A 17,500-nucleotide genomic window follows, 5' to 3' on the forward strand; every position below is an offset into this window, starting at 1 on the left:
TTTTCAGGGCCAACAAAATAAGTACCAGTTGAGTATTGGGGTTGATGTAATTGACTTATCCCTTTCCCTGAAATTGCTGGCCTTGTGCTAAAATTTCAAATCATTAAAAGCAACAAGCTGGCAGAATCATTAGTACACCGGACAAAATTATTAGGGCCAGGGTCAATTTTATTTTTCATCCTTTCAAAGTCAATAAACTAAGCACCAGAGTCCCTGTAACCAATTATCCCCCCCACACACACACACATAATTTCAGCCCTTATACCTAAGGCAGAAAGAATCATAGCAGAATCATTAGAGCATCAGATAAAATGCTTTCAAATTCATTATATTCAGAGTTCAAATCCAGCCAAGATCCAAACAGCATTTTGTCCTCCTTCTGGGACTAAAAAAAGTATAAACACGGGATTATAAAAAGTATGACCACGGGATTGCACCTAGAAAGTTCCTCTCTGAGGGGCAAGTCCAGGCAAGGTTGTCTTATGGAAGACTAGCAGTCACCCATGCACACCAATTTCCCCTCTCCACACCATTATATGTACATATATGTAAAGGGTAAAGACCCCCATTGGTCATGAATGACCATGTGATTGCACCAAGAAAGTTACCCTCCAAGGTACAATTCTGGGCAAGGTTGTTTTGGGAAGACCAGCAGTTGCCATGTATACCAGCTTCCCCTCTCCACACCATTATATGTACTGGCAGAAACGTTAGCGCGCCGGGCGAAATGCTTAGCGGTAGTTCGTCAGACGTTACGTTCTGAGTTCAAATTCCGCTGAGGTAGGCTTTGCCTTTCATCCTTTCGGGGTCGATAAATAAAGTACCAATTTCGCACTGGGATCGATGTAATCGACTTAATCCCTTTGTCTGTCCTTGTTTGTCCCCTCTATGTTTAGCCCCTTGTGGATAGTAAAGAAATATATATATATAAAGGGTAAAGACCCCCATTGGTCATGAATGGACGTGGGATTGCACCTAGAAAGTTACCCTCCCAGGCACAAGTCCGAGCAAGGTTGTTTTATGGAAGACCAGCAGTCACCCATGCATACCAGACTCCCCTCTCCACGCCACTGATGTTATCCAAGGGAAAGGCAAAGGCCAATACAGCCTGGCACCTGTGACGTCGCAACTCATTTCTACAACTGAGTGAATTGAAGCAACATGAAATAAAGAGCACAACACACAGCCCAGTCCGAGAATCAAACTCACTACCTCATGATTAAAGTTCAACGTTCTAACCACTAAGCCAAAGTAGAGGGATTGATGCAATCAACTAGCCCCTCCCCTCAAAATAGTTCCCCTGATGATAAGGATTTATAAAAATAGACATGATGTGATTATTGTACATCTCTCTCACTCACTCTCTCACTCTTTCACTCTCTCTCTCTCACGCTCTCTCTCACGCTCTCTCTCTCTCTCTCTCTCTGTTGGCTTGTCATATATCTTTCTTACATTTTGTTATATCTCTGACAATTTATGTCTCTAAAATTTTGTCATCTCTTCTCTCTCTCTCTCTCTCTCTCTCTCTCTCTCTCTCTCTCTCTCTCTTTCTTTCTCTCTCTCTCTCTCTCTCTTTCTCTCTTCTCTCTCTCTCTCTCTCTCTTCTATTTTTGTCTATCTTTCTTTCTCAGTCTCTCACTTTCTCTTTCTCTCTCTTTCTCTCTCCCTCTGACACATCTCACCATCTCTCTTTCTCCTTTTTTCTCTCTCCCTCTCTCCTTCTTTACCATCTCACCTTATCAACCAATCATTGACAACTAATCTTGGAACTAAATAACAATGGAAGAACTCTATTTGGAAAATATTATCAATCACAGGCTTAAAAGAACCACAATACCTCAGAATTACGGCGCTGCCTGGCAAGGTCCCTTGCGTCTGCTTGCTCTTCATCAGTAACTTCCTCTTCATCCAAGACTGTGAGAGTCTTCAAGACATTCAGAACTTCAATACGGAATTCGTCATCCGTAGCTATGGGATTTTCTGGATTCCAAAAATAAGCAAATTAAATGTTTTTGAGAAAAATATGTAGTAAATAGGCACAGGAGTGGCTGTGTGGTAAGTAGCTTGCTAACCAACCACATGGTTCCGGGTTCAGTCCCACTGCGTGGCATCTTGGGCAACCAATGCCTTGTGAGTGGATTTGGTAGACGGAAACTGAAAGAAGCCTGTCGTATATATGTATATATATATATGTATGTGTGTCTGTGTTTGTCCCCCTGGCATTGCTTGACAACTGATGCTGGTGTGTTTATGTCCCCGTCACTTAGCGGTTCGGCAAAAGAGACCGATAGAATAAGTACTGGGCTTACAAAGAATAAGTCCCGGGGTCGATTTGCTCGACTAAAGGCAGTGCTCCAGCATGGCCACAGTCTATTTAGATAGAGAGTAAGAGGAAGAGAAAATAAATTTCAGGGTTAGGGGTTATTAATGAGGCTAGTAGGGAGTCATAGTAGTAGAGGTGGAAGGTGGGAGAATGTTCCTATACTCACCACCCACAAACATCTCTGCCTGTAAACACTCAGTGAAGCTCTACATAGTGCCAATAGCTTACTGGCTGCTATTTCTAGCAATGATTGTACTTTGTGTACATCTGCTTTGTAAGCCTAGTACTTATTCCATCAGTCTCTTTTGCCGAACCACTAACTTACGGGGACATAAACATACCGCCATCAGTTGTCAAGCGATGTTGGGCAGACAAACACAGACACACAAACATATACACACACATACATATTTATATATATATATATATATATATATATATATATATATATATACAGCCTCGTCTGGCACCTGTGTCGGTGGCACATAAAAAACACCATCCGAGCGTGGCTGTTCGCCAGCCTCATCTGGCACCTGTGTCGGTGGCACATAAAAAACACCATCCAAGCATGGCCGTTCGCCAGCCTCGTCTGGCACCTGTGTCGGTGGCACATAAAATCCCCCACTACACTCTCGGAGTGGTTGGCGTTAGGAAGGGCATCCAGCTGTAGAAACACTTCCAGATCTGACTGGCCTGGTGCAGCCTTCGGGCTTCCCAGACCCCAGTTGAACCGTCCAACCCATGCTAGCATGGAAAGCGGACGTTAAACGATGATGATGATGATGATGATGATGATGATGATGATGATACAACGGGTTTCTTTCAGTTTCCGTCTACCAAATCCACTCACAAGGCTTTGATCAGCCCGAGGCTATAGTAGAAGACACTTGCCCAAGGTTCCACGCAGTGGGAATGAACCCGGAACCATGTGGTTGGTAAGCAAGCTACTTACCACACAGCCATTCCTGTACCTATATATATATATGTATATATATATGAGTGTGTGTATTTCTGTATGTACGTATGTATATGCGTATATGTGCTTGTATTGGTTCCCCAACCATCTCTTGGTAACAAGTGTTGGTTTGTTGACATCCCTGCAACTTGGTAGTTCAGCAGAAATAGATTGATAGACTAAGTACCAGGCTTACAAATAGGTATTGGTGAAAGGGGATTGATTTGTTTGGCTAAAGCTATTCAAGGTCTTGGTTTGTGATTTGATAAGAAGTGAAATATAAGGACTCACCACTCAGCATTAAGGTCTTCAGTTGTGGCAGAGTAGACATTTGGGTCAGGTCAAAGTACTGTGCTATTCTATTATCTCTGAATGGAAGAAGAGAGAGAGAATGGGGAGAGTGAGAGAAAGGAAGAGAGAAAGGGAGAGAGAAAAAGGCAAAGAGAGAAATAGTAAGAGAGATATATAGAAAGAGAGAGAGAGAGGTAGAGAGAGAAGGAGACAGAGAGAGACAGACAGAGAAAGAAGGAAAGAAAGAAAGGAGACACAAAGAGAGAAAAGGAGACAGAGAGAGAGAGAAAAAGAGACAGAGAGAGAAAAGGGAAAGAGAGAGAAAGAGGGAGAGAAAGAGACACAAAGAGAGGAAGGGAGACAGAGAGAGAGAGAAAAAAGACAGAGAGAGAAAAGGGAAAGAGAGAGAGAAAGAGGGAGAGAAAGAGAGAGGGAGAGAGATAGAGAAAGGGAAAGAGACAAAGAGAGAAAAAGAGACAGAGAGAGAAAAGAGAGAGATAGAAAAAGGGAAAGAGAGAGAGAGAGGTTGAGACAGAGAGAAAGCAAGAGAAAGATGAAATAAATATTAATTATCAAAAGAAACAAATTTATTACCTTAAAATAAAATTAAAACAAATTTCTCATTTGTATATTTGTAAAAACATGTTATTGACTTTGACTTGACTTTGACCGACCAGTCCATCAGGCGTCCATTTGACACCGCTGGTCACAGCACGCTGTCCACTCCTCTCTGGATCGCGCCTTTCTCATCCACGTGATCCCAATCGTCCTCCTGAAATCATAATTCCACCGTCGTGGAGGTCTTCCGGGTGGTCTTTTCCGCTCACACGGGTACCACTCGACAACTGCGTGCGTCCACCGATTATCGGTGAGCCGGGCGACGTGTCCAGCCCATCTATACTTGCTGCGTGTATACTCTGCGATGACATCTCTCACGCCGGACTTCTTTCTGATGATCTTGCTACTTATGTGCTCTCTCAACGAGATACCAAGCATTGACCAAAAACATGTTATTATTTTTCTAAATTAAGGTGGCGAGCTGGCAGAATCCTTAGCACACTGGGCAAAACACTTAACAACATCTTCTCCATCTTCCCATTCTGGGTTCAAGTCCCACTAAGGCCAACTTTGCCATTCGTGCTTTTGGGGGTTGGTAAATTAAGTACCAGTTGCATACTGGGGATCGATGTAATCAACTTAACCCCTTCTCCAAAAAAAAAAAAAATTGCTGGCCTTGTGCTAAAATCTAAAATCATTATTTTTCCTGGCAGAACTAGATCCCGTGGTTGTAAAGCAAGGCTCTTAATCACATAGCCATACCTATGCCTATGAAAAATTTCTTTTTGGAGGTGGGGAGGGGTCAAAGGTCAAACTACTTGGACCAGTATCATCATCATCATCATCATCATCATCGTTTAACGTCCGTTCTCCATGCTAGCATGGGTTGGACGGTTCAACCGGGGATCTGGGAAGCCAGAAGGCTGCACCAGGCTCCGGTCTTATCTGGCAATGTTTCTACAGCTGGATGCCCTTCCTAACGCCAACCACTCCGTGAGTGTAGTGGGTGCTTTTTACGTGCCACCTGCACTGTATCTAAATATAAATTACTGACCAGTCAAAGATTAAAATACAAGATTACCCCCACCCACACCCACACCGTCATCCTTGTTTGCTTTCATTTATCTCCCATCTGAATATTTTAATATTTACTCTTGTTAAAATTGCAATGGAGATATATTAATAACTTGCTTATGAGCTTTCGCTTTACAAGCGTTCCCCAAGAACGAATTAACTCCTATATCTAATTCTGTATTGCCCACAAGGGGTTAAGTATAGAGAGGACAAAGAATGACAGACAAAGGGACTAAGTCGATTATATAGACCCCAGTGCATAACTGGTACTTATTTAATCGACCCCCGAAGGGATGAAAGGCAAAGTTGACCTCGGCGGAATTTGAACTCAGAAAGTATAGACAGACGAAATACCTATTTCTTTACTACCCACAAGGGGCTAAACATAGAGGGGACAAAGAATGACAGACAAAGGGGCTAAGTCGATTACATTGACCCCAGTGTGTAACTGGTACTTATTTCATCGACCCCGAAAGGATGAAGGGCAAAGTTGACCTTGGCGGAATTTGAACTCAGAACGTAGCGTCAGACGAAATACCTATTTCTTTATTACCCACAAAGGGTTAAACACAGAGAGGACAAACAAGGACAGACAAACAGATTAAGTCGATTATATCAACCCCAGTACTCGACTGGTCCTTAATTTATCGACCCTGAAAGGATGAAAGGTAAAGTCGACCTCGGCAAAATTTGAACTCAGAACGCAGCGGCGGACGAAATACCACAAAGCATTTTGCCTGGCGTGCTAACGGTTCTGCCACCTCGCCACCCTCGCAGAACCATAGCAGCAGACGAAATACCGCTAAGCATTTCACCTGGTGTGCTAACGATTCCTATATCAAGACATTACTGTACATCAAGAATCTGAATTAATGTGTGGATGGGATTGAAGGGAAGACAGAGGTCAAAGGTTAAAGGTGTGAAGGAGGTCAAAGGTGTGAAGGAGGTCAAAGGTGTTTGGTATATCTGTGTCAGTCAGAACCCTGTGTGTGTGTGCACGCTCATGTGCGTGTGTGTGTGTGGAAGATGTTGATATTTCATAGTTTAAAAGTAAGAGACTATGAAAAGACAAACCAATAGGCTAAACAGTCCACTAGAAAACCTACCTCAGGTCAACATATTTCAGTTTCTTCATCTCGGCATTAAAGCCACTAGTTGTCTCAATTAAATTGCTGTTGAGCTTCAGTTCTTCTAAATTAACCAGGTCCAAAACCCATTCAGTGCATATGATCTTATTTTGACCCTACAAATATAGACAACAAAGAAATGGATTAAGCATAGATCATCTTTTGCCATCAATCTTTCACGCTGACATGGGCTGGGCCTGGAGATAAAAGTTGGGAGATGAAAATACTGTAGTTGCTAGTATCTTAATAGGATGCACATTCACACACGAAAAACTCCTACTTGCTTTTGAGGTAAAAACAAATTTAATGTTTCATCTTGTATTACAGTCACATTAGATGCATGGCAATTTTTACGCTTAAGAATATAAAAAAAGCACATCTTATACACTGGCATGTAGCTTGAACCTTGTGGTGTGCGACCAATTGAGGTACTTGGTGCTGAATTGATGTTTTTTCTTCTTTCTTCCACCATGTCATACGTGTCATGTTCCAATAAATATAAAAATTGTAATTTGTATAATAAAGAAAAACACATCAAATTTTGGCTCATGGCATATTATGGGGAAGGGATCATCATCATCATCATCATCATCGTTTAACGTCCGTTCTCCATGCTAGCATGGGTTGGACGGTTCGACCGGGGTTCTGGGAAGCCAGAAGGCTGCACCAGGCTCCAGTCTAATCTGGCAATGTTTCTACAGCTGGATGCCCTTCCTAACGCCAACCACTCCGTGAGTGTAGTGGGTGCTTTTTACGTGCCACCTGCACGGATAAGTCGATTAAATCGACCCCAGTGCTTGATTGGTGCTTATTTTATCAACCTCCAATTGACCTCAGCGGAAATTGAACTCAGAATGTGAAAATTGATGCAATAACACCAAGTATTTCATCTGATTTTTTAACAATTCTGCTACCTCACCAACTTGGCACATATAGTAATAACCCTTTCTACTAAAGGCACAAGGCCTGAAATTTTGGGGGAGGGGACTAGTCGATCGCATCAACTTAATTTATCAACTCTGAAAGGATGAAATGCAAAGTCGACCTCAGCGGAATTTGAACTCAGAACGTAAGGACAGATGAAATACTGCTAAGCATTTTGCCCAGTGTGCTAACGATTCTTTCCTACTCTAGGCACAAGGCCTGAAATTTTTTGGAAGGTGGGGGTCAGTGGATTAGATCGACCCCCAGTACACAACTAACTGGTACTTATCGACCCTGGAAGGATGAAAAGCAAAATCGACCTCGGCAGAATTTGAACTCAGAACATAGAGACAGACGAAATACTGCTAAGCATTCGGCCCGGCATGTCAGCTCACGGCCTTCACATGTATAATAACAATCTTTTCTACTCTAGGCACAAGGCCCGAACTTTGGGGGAATTAGATCGACCTCAGTACACAACTGGTACTTAATTTATCGACACCGAAAGGATGAAAGGCAAAGTTGACCTCAGATGAAAAACCACTAAACATTTCACCCAGTGTGCTAACGTTTCTTATTTATTTACTGCCCACAAGGGGCTACACACAGAGGGGACAAACAAGGACAGACAAACGGATTAAGTCAATTATATCGAACAACAGTGCGTAACTGGTACTTATTTAATCGACCCCGAAAGGATGAAGGGCATAGTCGACCTCGGTGGAATTTGAACTCAGAACGTAAAGACAGACAAAATACTGCTAAGCATTCCACCCGGCGTACTAATGTTTCTTATTTCTTTACTGCCCACAAGGGGCTACACACAGAGGGGACAAACAAACGGATTAAGTCGATTACAGCGACCCCAGTGTACAACTGGTACTTAATTTATCAACCCTGTAAGGATGAAAGGCAAAGTCGACCTCGGCGGAATTTGAACTCAGAACGCTGAGTATGTCGCCGCCGCCTTCACCTGTATAGTAATAATGATAACACTTAAGGCAGCGAGCTGACAGCATCGTTAGCAACCATACCTGCACGAGTGTAAGTTTATTTCAGGAAGCATCAAAACGAATAAGAATTAACAATTAAGATAAGAGATGATGTAACATTTTCGCCACAACGGTTACAAGTACAAATTGAAACCACTCTGGCAATATTATACAAATTGATTTTTAAATTATTGTGCAAGAGAAGTTTTAATACAAGGGAGACGACTTGTGAAAGACCAGTCAAAAGGGAGACAACTTTATTGAACTAATTTGGGTGAAATTTGAGAAGAGACTATAGTTGATTTACATCGACCTCAATACTCAACTGGTATTTATTTTATCGACCCCGAAAGGATTAGATGCAAAGATGGCCTCGGCAGTATTTGAACTCAGAACGTAAAGCCGGAAGAGATGTCGCTAAAAAGCATAAGCGCACCCCCTCACACACATACACACACACACACGACGGTCTTTCAGTTTTCGTCTACCAAATCCACCTCACAAGGCTTTGGTTAGTCCAGAGCTATGGAAGAAGACACTTGCCCAAGTTGTCATGCAGTGAGACTGAACCCAGAACCATGTCCTTAGGAAACAAGCTATTCACCAAAAAACCATCCCTGCTCCTATATATATATATATATATATATATATTATATATATATATATATATACACATACATTTATATATATACTAGCAGTACCGCCCGGCATTGCTCGGGTTTGTAAGGGAAATAACTATATAAGCATTTTTAGAGAGTTATAGCCAAATAATAGCCAAAAAATGCATTAAAAATGGGAAAAAAATGATGGGAAAAATTTTTTTAAATCGTTGACTCATCGTAGACATTTTTAGAGAGTTACTTCCCTTATATAATAGCGAAAAAATGCATTAAAATGGAAAAAAAATTATGGTAAATTTTTTTTTAAATCGTAGACTCATCGTAGACGCGCGCTAATACCCAGAAGGGCTCGATATGAATCACGACTTTGTACCGCAAACTGTACCGCAAAATGTGGGAGTAGTTAGGAATATAAATCGTAGGAGACAGACACACAACTTCACTTTTATATATAAAGATATATATACATATACACATATGTATGTGTAGGTGAAAGCACATGGGTCAGAGTGTCAGGTTCACAATCACGAGGTAGTGAGTTCAATTTCCAGACCAGGGTGTGTGTTGTGTTCTTGAGCAAGACACTTTATTCCACATAGCTCCAGTTCACTCAGCTGTAGAAATGAGTTGTGACATCACTGGTGCCAAACTGTATCGGTCTTTGCCTTTCCCTTGGATAACATCAGTGGTGAGGAGAGGAGAGGCTGGTATGCATGGGGCGACTGCTGGTCTTCCATAAACAATATCGCCTCAGAGGAGAACTTTCCAGGTGCAACCCATGGTCAGTCATAACTGAAAGGGGGTCCTTTATGTGTATGTGTGTGTGTGTGTAAGTGAGAAATCATTTAGTAATGTACTACAACAAACAGATGTATACCACTTTATGTACAAACTCCACTGAGTTGGAGTATATTTGTGAGACAGGTTCAAGTCTCTGTCAAGTTAGCATCACTTTCTCATCATGTCTTTATTTTTAGAAAATATAGTTTTTAATGAAGGATGTAAAAATATAGTGAAAATCACTTCTAATATCTTAAGAAGGGTCAATGCTTAATTTTAGTTTAACTCTTTTATTACTATACTAGCAGTATCGCCCGGCATTGCTCGGGTTTGTTTCGACCCTTTAGAATTGGAATTTTTGAAAAGTAAAAATTTTGCATTATTCTCTTTAAGTGAACATTTTTCTGGTTGAAATACACTGAAAAATGGTGACACAACAGTCAAAAAATCGTAAAAAATAGGGATTTTCATAGAAAAAAAAGCACCTTTTTGATGTAAATAATTTTTGTGTTAACATGGTCAGATTTGAATTTTTTCTTCTACGGAAGGAAGAGCAAGCCTTCTTCTATCACAATCTCAATTTTGGTCAACTTGCATCGCAGGGTCTCGGAGGAGATAGTGTTAGTTGAAGGCTACCAAACCTGCCACACACAGACAACTTCAGCTTTATATAGAGAGAGATTTCTTTTGAAATACAAAACTTTCAGTTCAATTAATTTTGAAGATTATTAAGAATTTAATAAATAAATTTTCTCATTATTCAGCTGGTATTTAAAACCTAAATTAAAGTGAAATGTTGATGGATAGTTTTAATTTAGGTCATTTTAAAAAAGGGAACTTATATCAGAGAACCAAGGGCAGTCTCAGATGGGTTGGTATTATAAGAGTTAGAAGAGTGAAGCAAAAAAGGAGATAAATGTATTACCTGAATACAACATCTGTTGATATTAACATTAACAGTCCCCATATGATCTGGGCTACTTATGATATCTATAACACACTGGTCTATCATGATATCATGATGATATCATGATATCTATGATATGACACTGGTCTATGATATCACCTGCATAAGACACCAGTCTATGTTATATCTATGATAAGACACCAGTCTATATTATCAGTAAAATTCCCTGTATGGTGGTTGTGGTCATAAGACTCAGTTATGATCATAAGACTCTGGTCTGTTAAGATGATAAGACCCTGGTCTGATATGATAATAAGACCCTGGTCTGATATGATGATATCTACGATCACACGCTGGATTATGCTAACTATGATGAGATACCACTCTGTATTAACAGTTACATTCCTATAACAAGTCCATGAATATTCAAACATGAAAAGACTTATGATATAAAGAAATGCATCTTTGCTTAAACACATGCACTGAGGGGTTTGTACTCCATCTCCAAAGACAAGAATCAATGTCTAATCAGGCAATGAAGCAGCTCTGTAGGTATTTCGGTCCCTTACACTACAAAAACTTACGCACAACAGCATGAGTTTTGCTGAATCAGATTTTGTGACTCTAGGCCAGATGTTCCTAACCATCCTCAATACTCATTCTTGCTGCACCACATGGCCCCTCTGTTGGGCCAAATGTAATATCTTACTTTTTCAGCAGCTTCCAATAATTTTCTGGCAACACCTTTCCTCTCTTTCACAGCTTTTCTGAGACTCCTGAGCATCAAGTGAACCCTGGTTCTATCAAATTCTTAATATAGAATTTGGCTGTTAAATGGTAAGGGACATTGAAAACCTCTAGAGCATTATTAATCTCTATTCCCCCTACTCCACTAACTTCAGCCTACTAGCTTTTTGCTATGATACATTCAAATACATCAAAATTGAATTCCTCAAAATGAGGATGGGTTTATGGTTTTGACATTTGTACTACCCCTTCCTTTATCTATAAATAGAAAAATGTCTTGTTTGTCTCCATTCAGCCAAGAATAGAAAAAAACCCTCCCCACTGATAGATCTAAATAACAAAGTGAACTCAATGATAAAAATCTACAGATGGAGAATGAACATACTACTATGATGTTCTTAAGAATGAAATCAACCTCTCTGTCTATATATCTACCCTCTTTGTAATGTTGGCAAATGAAATAGGGATAAGAATGTGCATTGTCCGTTTAATTGGAAAATTCTATATGTGGCTGAAGATTGCTCAACATTTTAAAACTGATGTAATACTTAGAGTGTTTAATAAAATGAAGTAGCATGAAACAATTGTACTACTCTACCTTTGATATCCTTGTTGCTTATTTTGATCATAATCACCCCATTTCATTTATATGGATAATACCATACAAAATTCTGGTGCCTTTAACTTAAGTACCATATTTGTCTGAATCTCTCTCTCTCTCTATATATATATATATATATACATATATGTATGTGTACCCATGCGTGCATGGAAAGCAGACCTTAAACAATGATGATGATGATATATATATGTGTGTGTGTGTATATAATATATATATAATATATATATATATATATATATATATATATATATATGTATATATCAGGGATGTGCTGCCTAGGTAGGCAAAGTAAGCAGTGCCTATCTTGAATAAAATAGATTAATAGCAACATTTTCCTTTTATGGCAAAATATGCAGCTAATTCAATAAAATTATGAAGGTTACTCTGATTATTATCCATAAAATGCAACATGTTTTATTATTATTTTTTTTTTTTGTAGATTAGGTAAGCATAATTTGCCCCTGCCTTTCAATCTCAGTATTTAAGCTATGCATAGTACTGCTGCAGTACACATGCTGCATACACTTCTACAACACCATTTTCTTTACGTGCTATAAAGGCAGAAGTAAATCTGCCTTCAACTCAATCACACATTGTGTTTCGCTTATTTTTTTGTGTATACATAAAGGTCACCAACTGCCTATCCTGAGTAATTACTGACAGCACATGCCTAGTTTCTCTCTCTCTCTCTCTCTCTCTCTCTCTCTCTCTCTCTCTCCCCCCCCTCTCTCTCTCCCTCTCTCTCTCTCTTCCTCTCTCTTTCTCTCTCTCTCTCTCTCTATACATATATATATATATATATATATATGGATCTAAGAGGCATCAGATGTGATGTGCAAGAGAGACGACTGCGCTGGTATGGTTATGTGGCGAGAATGGATGAGGATAGCTGTGTGAAAAAGTGCCACACCCTGGCGGTTGAGGGAACCTGTGGAAGAGGTATACCCAGGAAAACCTGGGATGAGGTGGTGAAGCACGACCTTTGAACATTAGGCCTCACTGAGGCAATGACTAGTGACTGAGACTTTTGGAAACATGCTGTGCTTGAGAAGACCCGGCAAGCCAAGTGAGACCATAACCTTGTGGCCTATGCCAGGGGTGTAAGCAGCCAACTTATGCGTATCTTTCCTTCATTGAACACTAAATTCTGCTTGCGAAGACCTACTGAGGCAAGTGAAATCAAAATCAAATCAAATTCGATGACTGGCACCCGTGCCAGTGGAGTGCTAAGAGCACCATCCAAGCGTGACCATTGGCAGAGCAGCTGACTGGCTTCTGTGCTGGTGGCATGTAAAAATGCCAATGTCCCGTGAAAAAGCATTCAAGCGAGGTTGTTGCCAGTGCCACTGGACTGGCTCCTGTGCAGGTGGCACATAAAAAACACCAGTTGTGCATGGCTGTTGCCAGTACCACCTGACTGGCCCTCATGCCGGTGGCACGTAAAAACACCCACTACACTCTTGGAGTGGTTGGCGTTAGGAAGAGCATCCAGCTGTAGAAACTCTGCCAGATCAGATTGGAGCCTGGTGCAGTCATCTGGTTTGCCAGTCCTCAGTCAAATCATCCAACCCATACTAGCATGGAAAGCAGACATTAAATGATGATGATGATGATGATGATGGTATATATATAAGTTTGTCGTTGTTTGTTTGTTCCTTCTCGAGCCATGCCTGGCTTATAGGGCCAGTTTCCTGGTTTCCTTGGTGCATAGGTTCCCCACCTGGACAGGACGCCTGTCCATCGCAGGTCCGTGGGTCCGCTGCTCTAACCACTAGGCCATGTGCCTCTCTCTCTCTCTCTCTCTCTCTCGCTATCTCTATCTATATATATATATACACACACACATACATGCTGCCATGTAAAATGCCCTTGTGCCAGTACCACCTAAGTGCACCCATGCTGGTGGCATGTAAAAGGTACCCAGCACAATCTGTAAAGTGGTTGACATTAAGAAGGGCATCCAGCCACAAAAATCAGGCTGAAACAGAGAGATGGAATCTGGGCAGCTCCCCAGTTGACCACCTCCTGTCAAACTGTGCAACCAACCCACTAACAGAATTAAATGATGATGATGGTGATGATGATGATGGTGATGATGATGGTGAAGATATGATGGGCTTCTTTCAGTTTCTGTCAACTGAATCTACTCACAAGGTTTTGGCCAGCCCAGGGAGTAGAGTAAGAAAAAAAAACTTGCCCAAGGTGCCACACAGTAGGACTGAACCGAAGCTCACGTAGTCGGGAAACGAGCTTCTCAGACCACACAGCCATGCCTGTGCCTGCCACACACACACACACACACACAAACACTCTGCTACTTCAGTAGTTTGTAGAAATGCAATAAATCCCTTTAACAAGACAGAACAAGGTAAGAAGAAGAAATATATATATATATATACATATATATATGTATGTATATGTATAGAAATATATTATATAATATATATTATATATATATATATATATATATATGTATATATATACATGTATTTATATGTATATATATATATGTATATATATATATATATATATATAACCATGCTAGCATGGAAAGCGGACGCTAAATGATGATATATATATATAACCTTATTTCTTTTTGGTTTTGTTTTTTGTTTTTGAATTTTGTTTTTTGTTTTTGTTTTTTGTTTGATTGTTTTTTTGTCTTTTTCTCCTTTGAAAAATCAAATCAAGGAGAAAACGATGTCTTGAAATATCAAAGACAGAAAAAGAATTTCAAATTGTTGCATGAATAATTGTTTCTTTCTTCTTCGTTTGGTTTTTTTCCGCTTAGCCATCAAAATAACAAGCAGCACAACAAGAACAACAGCAACAACAACAACAATATAACAGAGCAATGAAAATTGAGAAATAACAGCGATAATAACTAAAAAGATGTCTGCTGTAATCTGACGACTATTTTTGATAAAGGAGGGAAATCAGATTAAGTTTGTAATTAATTAATAAAAAAACAAAACTATTTGGAAGACATCCAAAATAATAATTACAATGATGATGATGATGATATTGATGATAATGATGGTGGTGGGGTGGTGGCGGCGGTGGTGGTGGTGGTGGTGGTGGTGACAACGATGATGACGATGACAATGATAATGATGATGATGATGACGATGACGATGGTGGTGGTGGTGGTGGTGGTGATGATGATGATGATGATGATGATGATGATGATGATGATGATGACGATGACGATGGTGGTGGTGGTGGTGGTGATGATGATGATGATTGATGATGATGATGATGATGATGATGATGATGATGAAGATTTCTTTTATTGCCACCAGGGCGAAAGATTTTAATAATATGACTAATAATAATAATGATGATGACCGTAATAATAATAATGATAATAATAATAATAATAATAATAATAATAATAATAATAATAATAAAATAATAATAATAAAATAATAATAATAATAAAATAATAATAAAAATAATAAAATAAAAATAAAAAATGATAATAATAATAATAATAATAATAATAATAATAATAATAGTAATAATAATAACAATAAAATAACAATGAAATAATAATAATAATAATAATTAAACGATGATGATGATAAATAGCCACCCACTCCTGAAGGTGAGAAAGAAAAAAATGGCATAAAATCAATGTTTTGAGACATGCATCATCATATTGGTTGTATATTCTTTACCTTTGGATTGTGGCTGTTTTTAGGAAGATAAGGAGCTTATGGCTTGGTTTATCATGTATCGGTGGGTCACTGTGGAGGTTTTTTGATGAATGACTACAGAGGAAAAGCGGAGGAAGGACAAGGGAGGGGGGAGGGGACATTGTAATAGAGTGAGCAAGAGACAGAGAGAGAGAGAGCCAGAAAAGTCTTGTTTTCAACAGATTTTCTGGTTCAATCCTACATAAAGGAGATTTAAGTTTTTCATTTTTTCTTCCATTTGATTTTGTCTGTTTTTTTCTCACAATCAATCATATGAGACCAAGTTAGTAGTAAGTAGTAGTAGTGGTAGTAGTAGTGGTATAGTAGGTGGTAGCAGCACATCATAGTAGTAGTAGTAGTATTATGTAGTAGTAAGTAGTAGTAGTAGTAGTAGTAGTAGTAGCAGCAGCAGCAGCGTATAGCAGTAGTAGTGGTGGTGGTGGTGGTGGTGGTGGTGGTGGTAGTAGTAGTAGTAGTAGTAATGGTTTCAAATTTTGGCACAATTTCAGAGGAGGGGCAAAATTGATGACATTGACGACCCCCAGTGCTCAACTGGTACTTATTTTATTGATCCCAAAAGGATAAAAGGCAAAAATGACCACAGCGGAATTTGAACTCAAAATGTAAAGAGGCAAATGAAATGCCATTAAGCATTTCACCTGGCGTGCTAACAATTCTGCCAGCTCGCGCCACCTTAATAATAATCCTTTTTACTAAAGGCACAAGGCCGGAAATTTTGGAGGAGGGGATTAGTCAATTACATCAACCCCAGTGTTTCATCTTGGTGTCGACCTATCTCTTTTGGACAGTAAATTTTGGTCTGAAAATTTTGACTTGTATACCAGAAAATGCAATAACTGTGCAATCAATGCTAGTCTTCAGTGTAAGTACCTACATCATTTAGACTATTTGTGATATCCATGGTGTGAGTAAAGACCAGATTTGAACACATGGAATAAAGCACCTTCGAAAAGTGTCTTGGTGCGACTATGAAAGGTATCTAATCAGAGGCGGTAAATTCACCACAATAGAAGCAAGGCTCGAGTCAATGGAGAGTGCAAGGGAGTATTTGACTCGAACTTGCGAAGTGGAAATATTTTATTTTTACCTTTTTTGCGGGATGTAGGACGTCCCGCAAAAAAATTTTAAATGCCCCCCCTCCCCCCGAAGTAGAGGTAGGCTGGATTGTAGCCACACTTCTATACAAGAGGGAGGACAAGATACAATTGATCGAAATTACAAGAGACGGGCTACAATTCCAGTCTGTTATATATTTTGAGTATTGTTATCACTAGCGATATCAAGATATAACTTTGTATTTTGTATTTTATGTGTAGATGTATATATATAGATGTACATGTAATATGTACACATATATATATATACATATATACATGCACTAGCACTATGACCCGGCAACGACGGGTCTTTACTCACACCATATTTTCCAGAATACAAGTCAGCATAGTATATAGGGCAAACATGTGTAAACATTCAAATATCGTTATTATTTTTCCAAATCTTGTGGCATTTCACACAGAATCTTTGGTCCTCTAAAGTTGTCTCGGTGTAAAAACTGACCGATCGTTTTTTATTGTAAATTTTCATCTGAAAATGTCAACTTGTATGCCAGAAAATATGATACGTAGAACATCCAAAGAAAACTGTCTCCCTTCAGATTTTTTTCACTATTTTGTTCACCACACAACTTCTTCCTCCATAGCTATGAAAAATGCCTCCTCCTCCTCCTAACCAAAGGAGTACAGCAGGGTAGTCCTTACAATGGAGTTGCATCCATCCTACATGTGAAACGACTGGACATTAATGTCCAATTTTAATGATGGACATTAAAACTAGATTTTACATAAATGCTCTGAGAAGG

General features: G+C 39.5%; 1 protein-coding gene across 1 annotated transcript in view; it reads right to left on the reverse strand.

Moving 5' to 3' along the window:
- The window catches only part of LOC115218103 (leucine-rich repeat-containing protein 23-like), a 46,235-nt gene that overhangs the window by 2,709 nt on the left and 26,026 nt on the right, over positions 1-17,500 (reverse strand). The window contains exons 5-7 of the mRNA XM_029787890.2: positions 6,308-6,444; positions 3,570-3,646; positions 1,838-1,980 (exon numbers count right to left, since the gene is read on the reverse strand). Of these exons, the coding sequence (XP_029643750.1) occupies positions 1,838-1,980; positions 3,570-3,646; positions 6,308-6,444 (357 nt within the window). The remainder of the gene's footprint in view (positions 1-1,837; positions 1,981-3,569; positions 3,647-6,307; positions 6,445-17,500) is intronic.

This window comes from Octopus sinensis, linkage group LG12, assembly GCF_006345805.1.
Source record: "Octopus sinensis linkage group LG12, ASM634580v1, whole genome shotgun sequence".
Taxonomy (NCBI): Eukaryota; Metazoa; Mollusca; class Cephalopoda; order Octopoda; family Octopodidae; genus Octopus; species Octopus sinensis.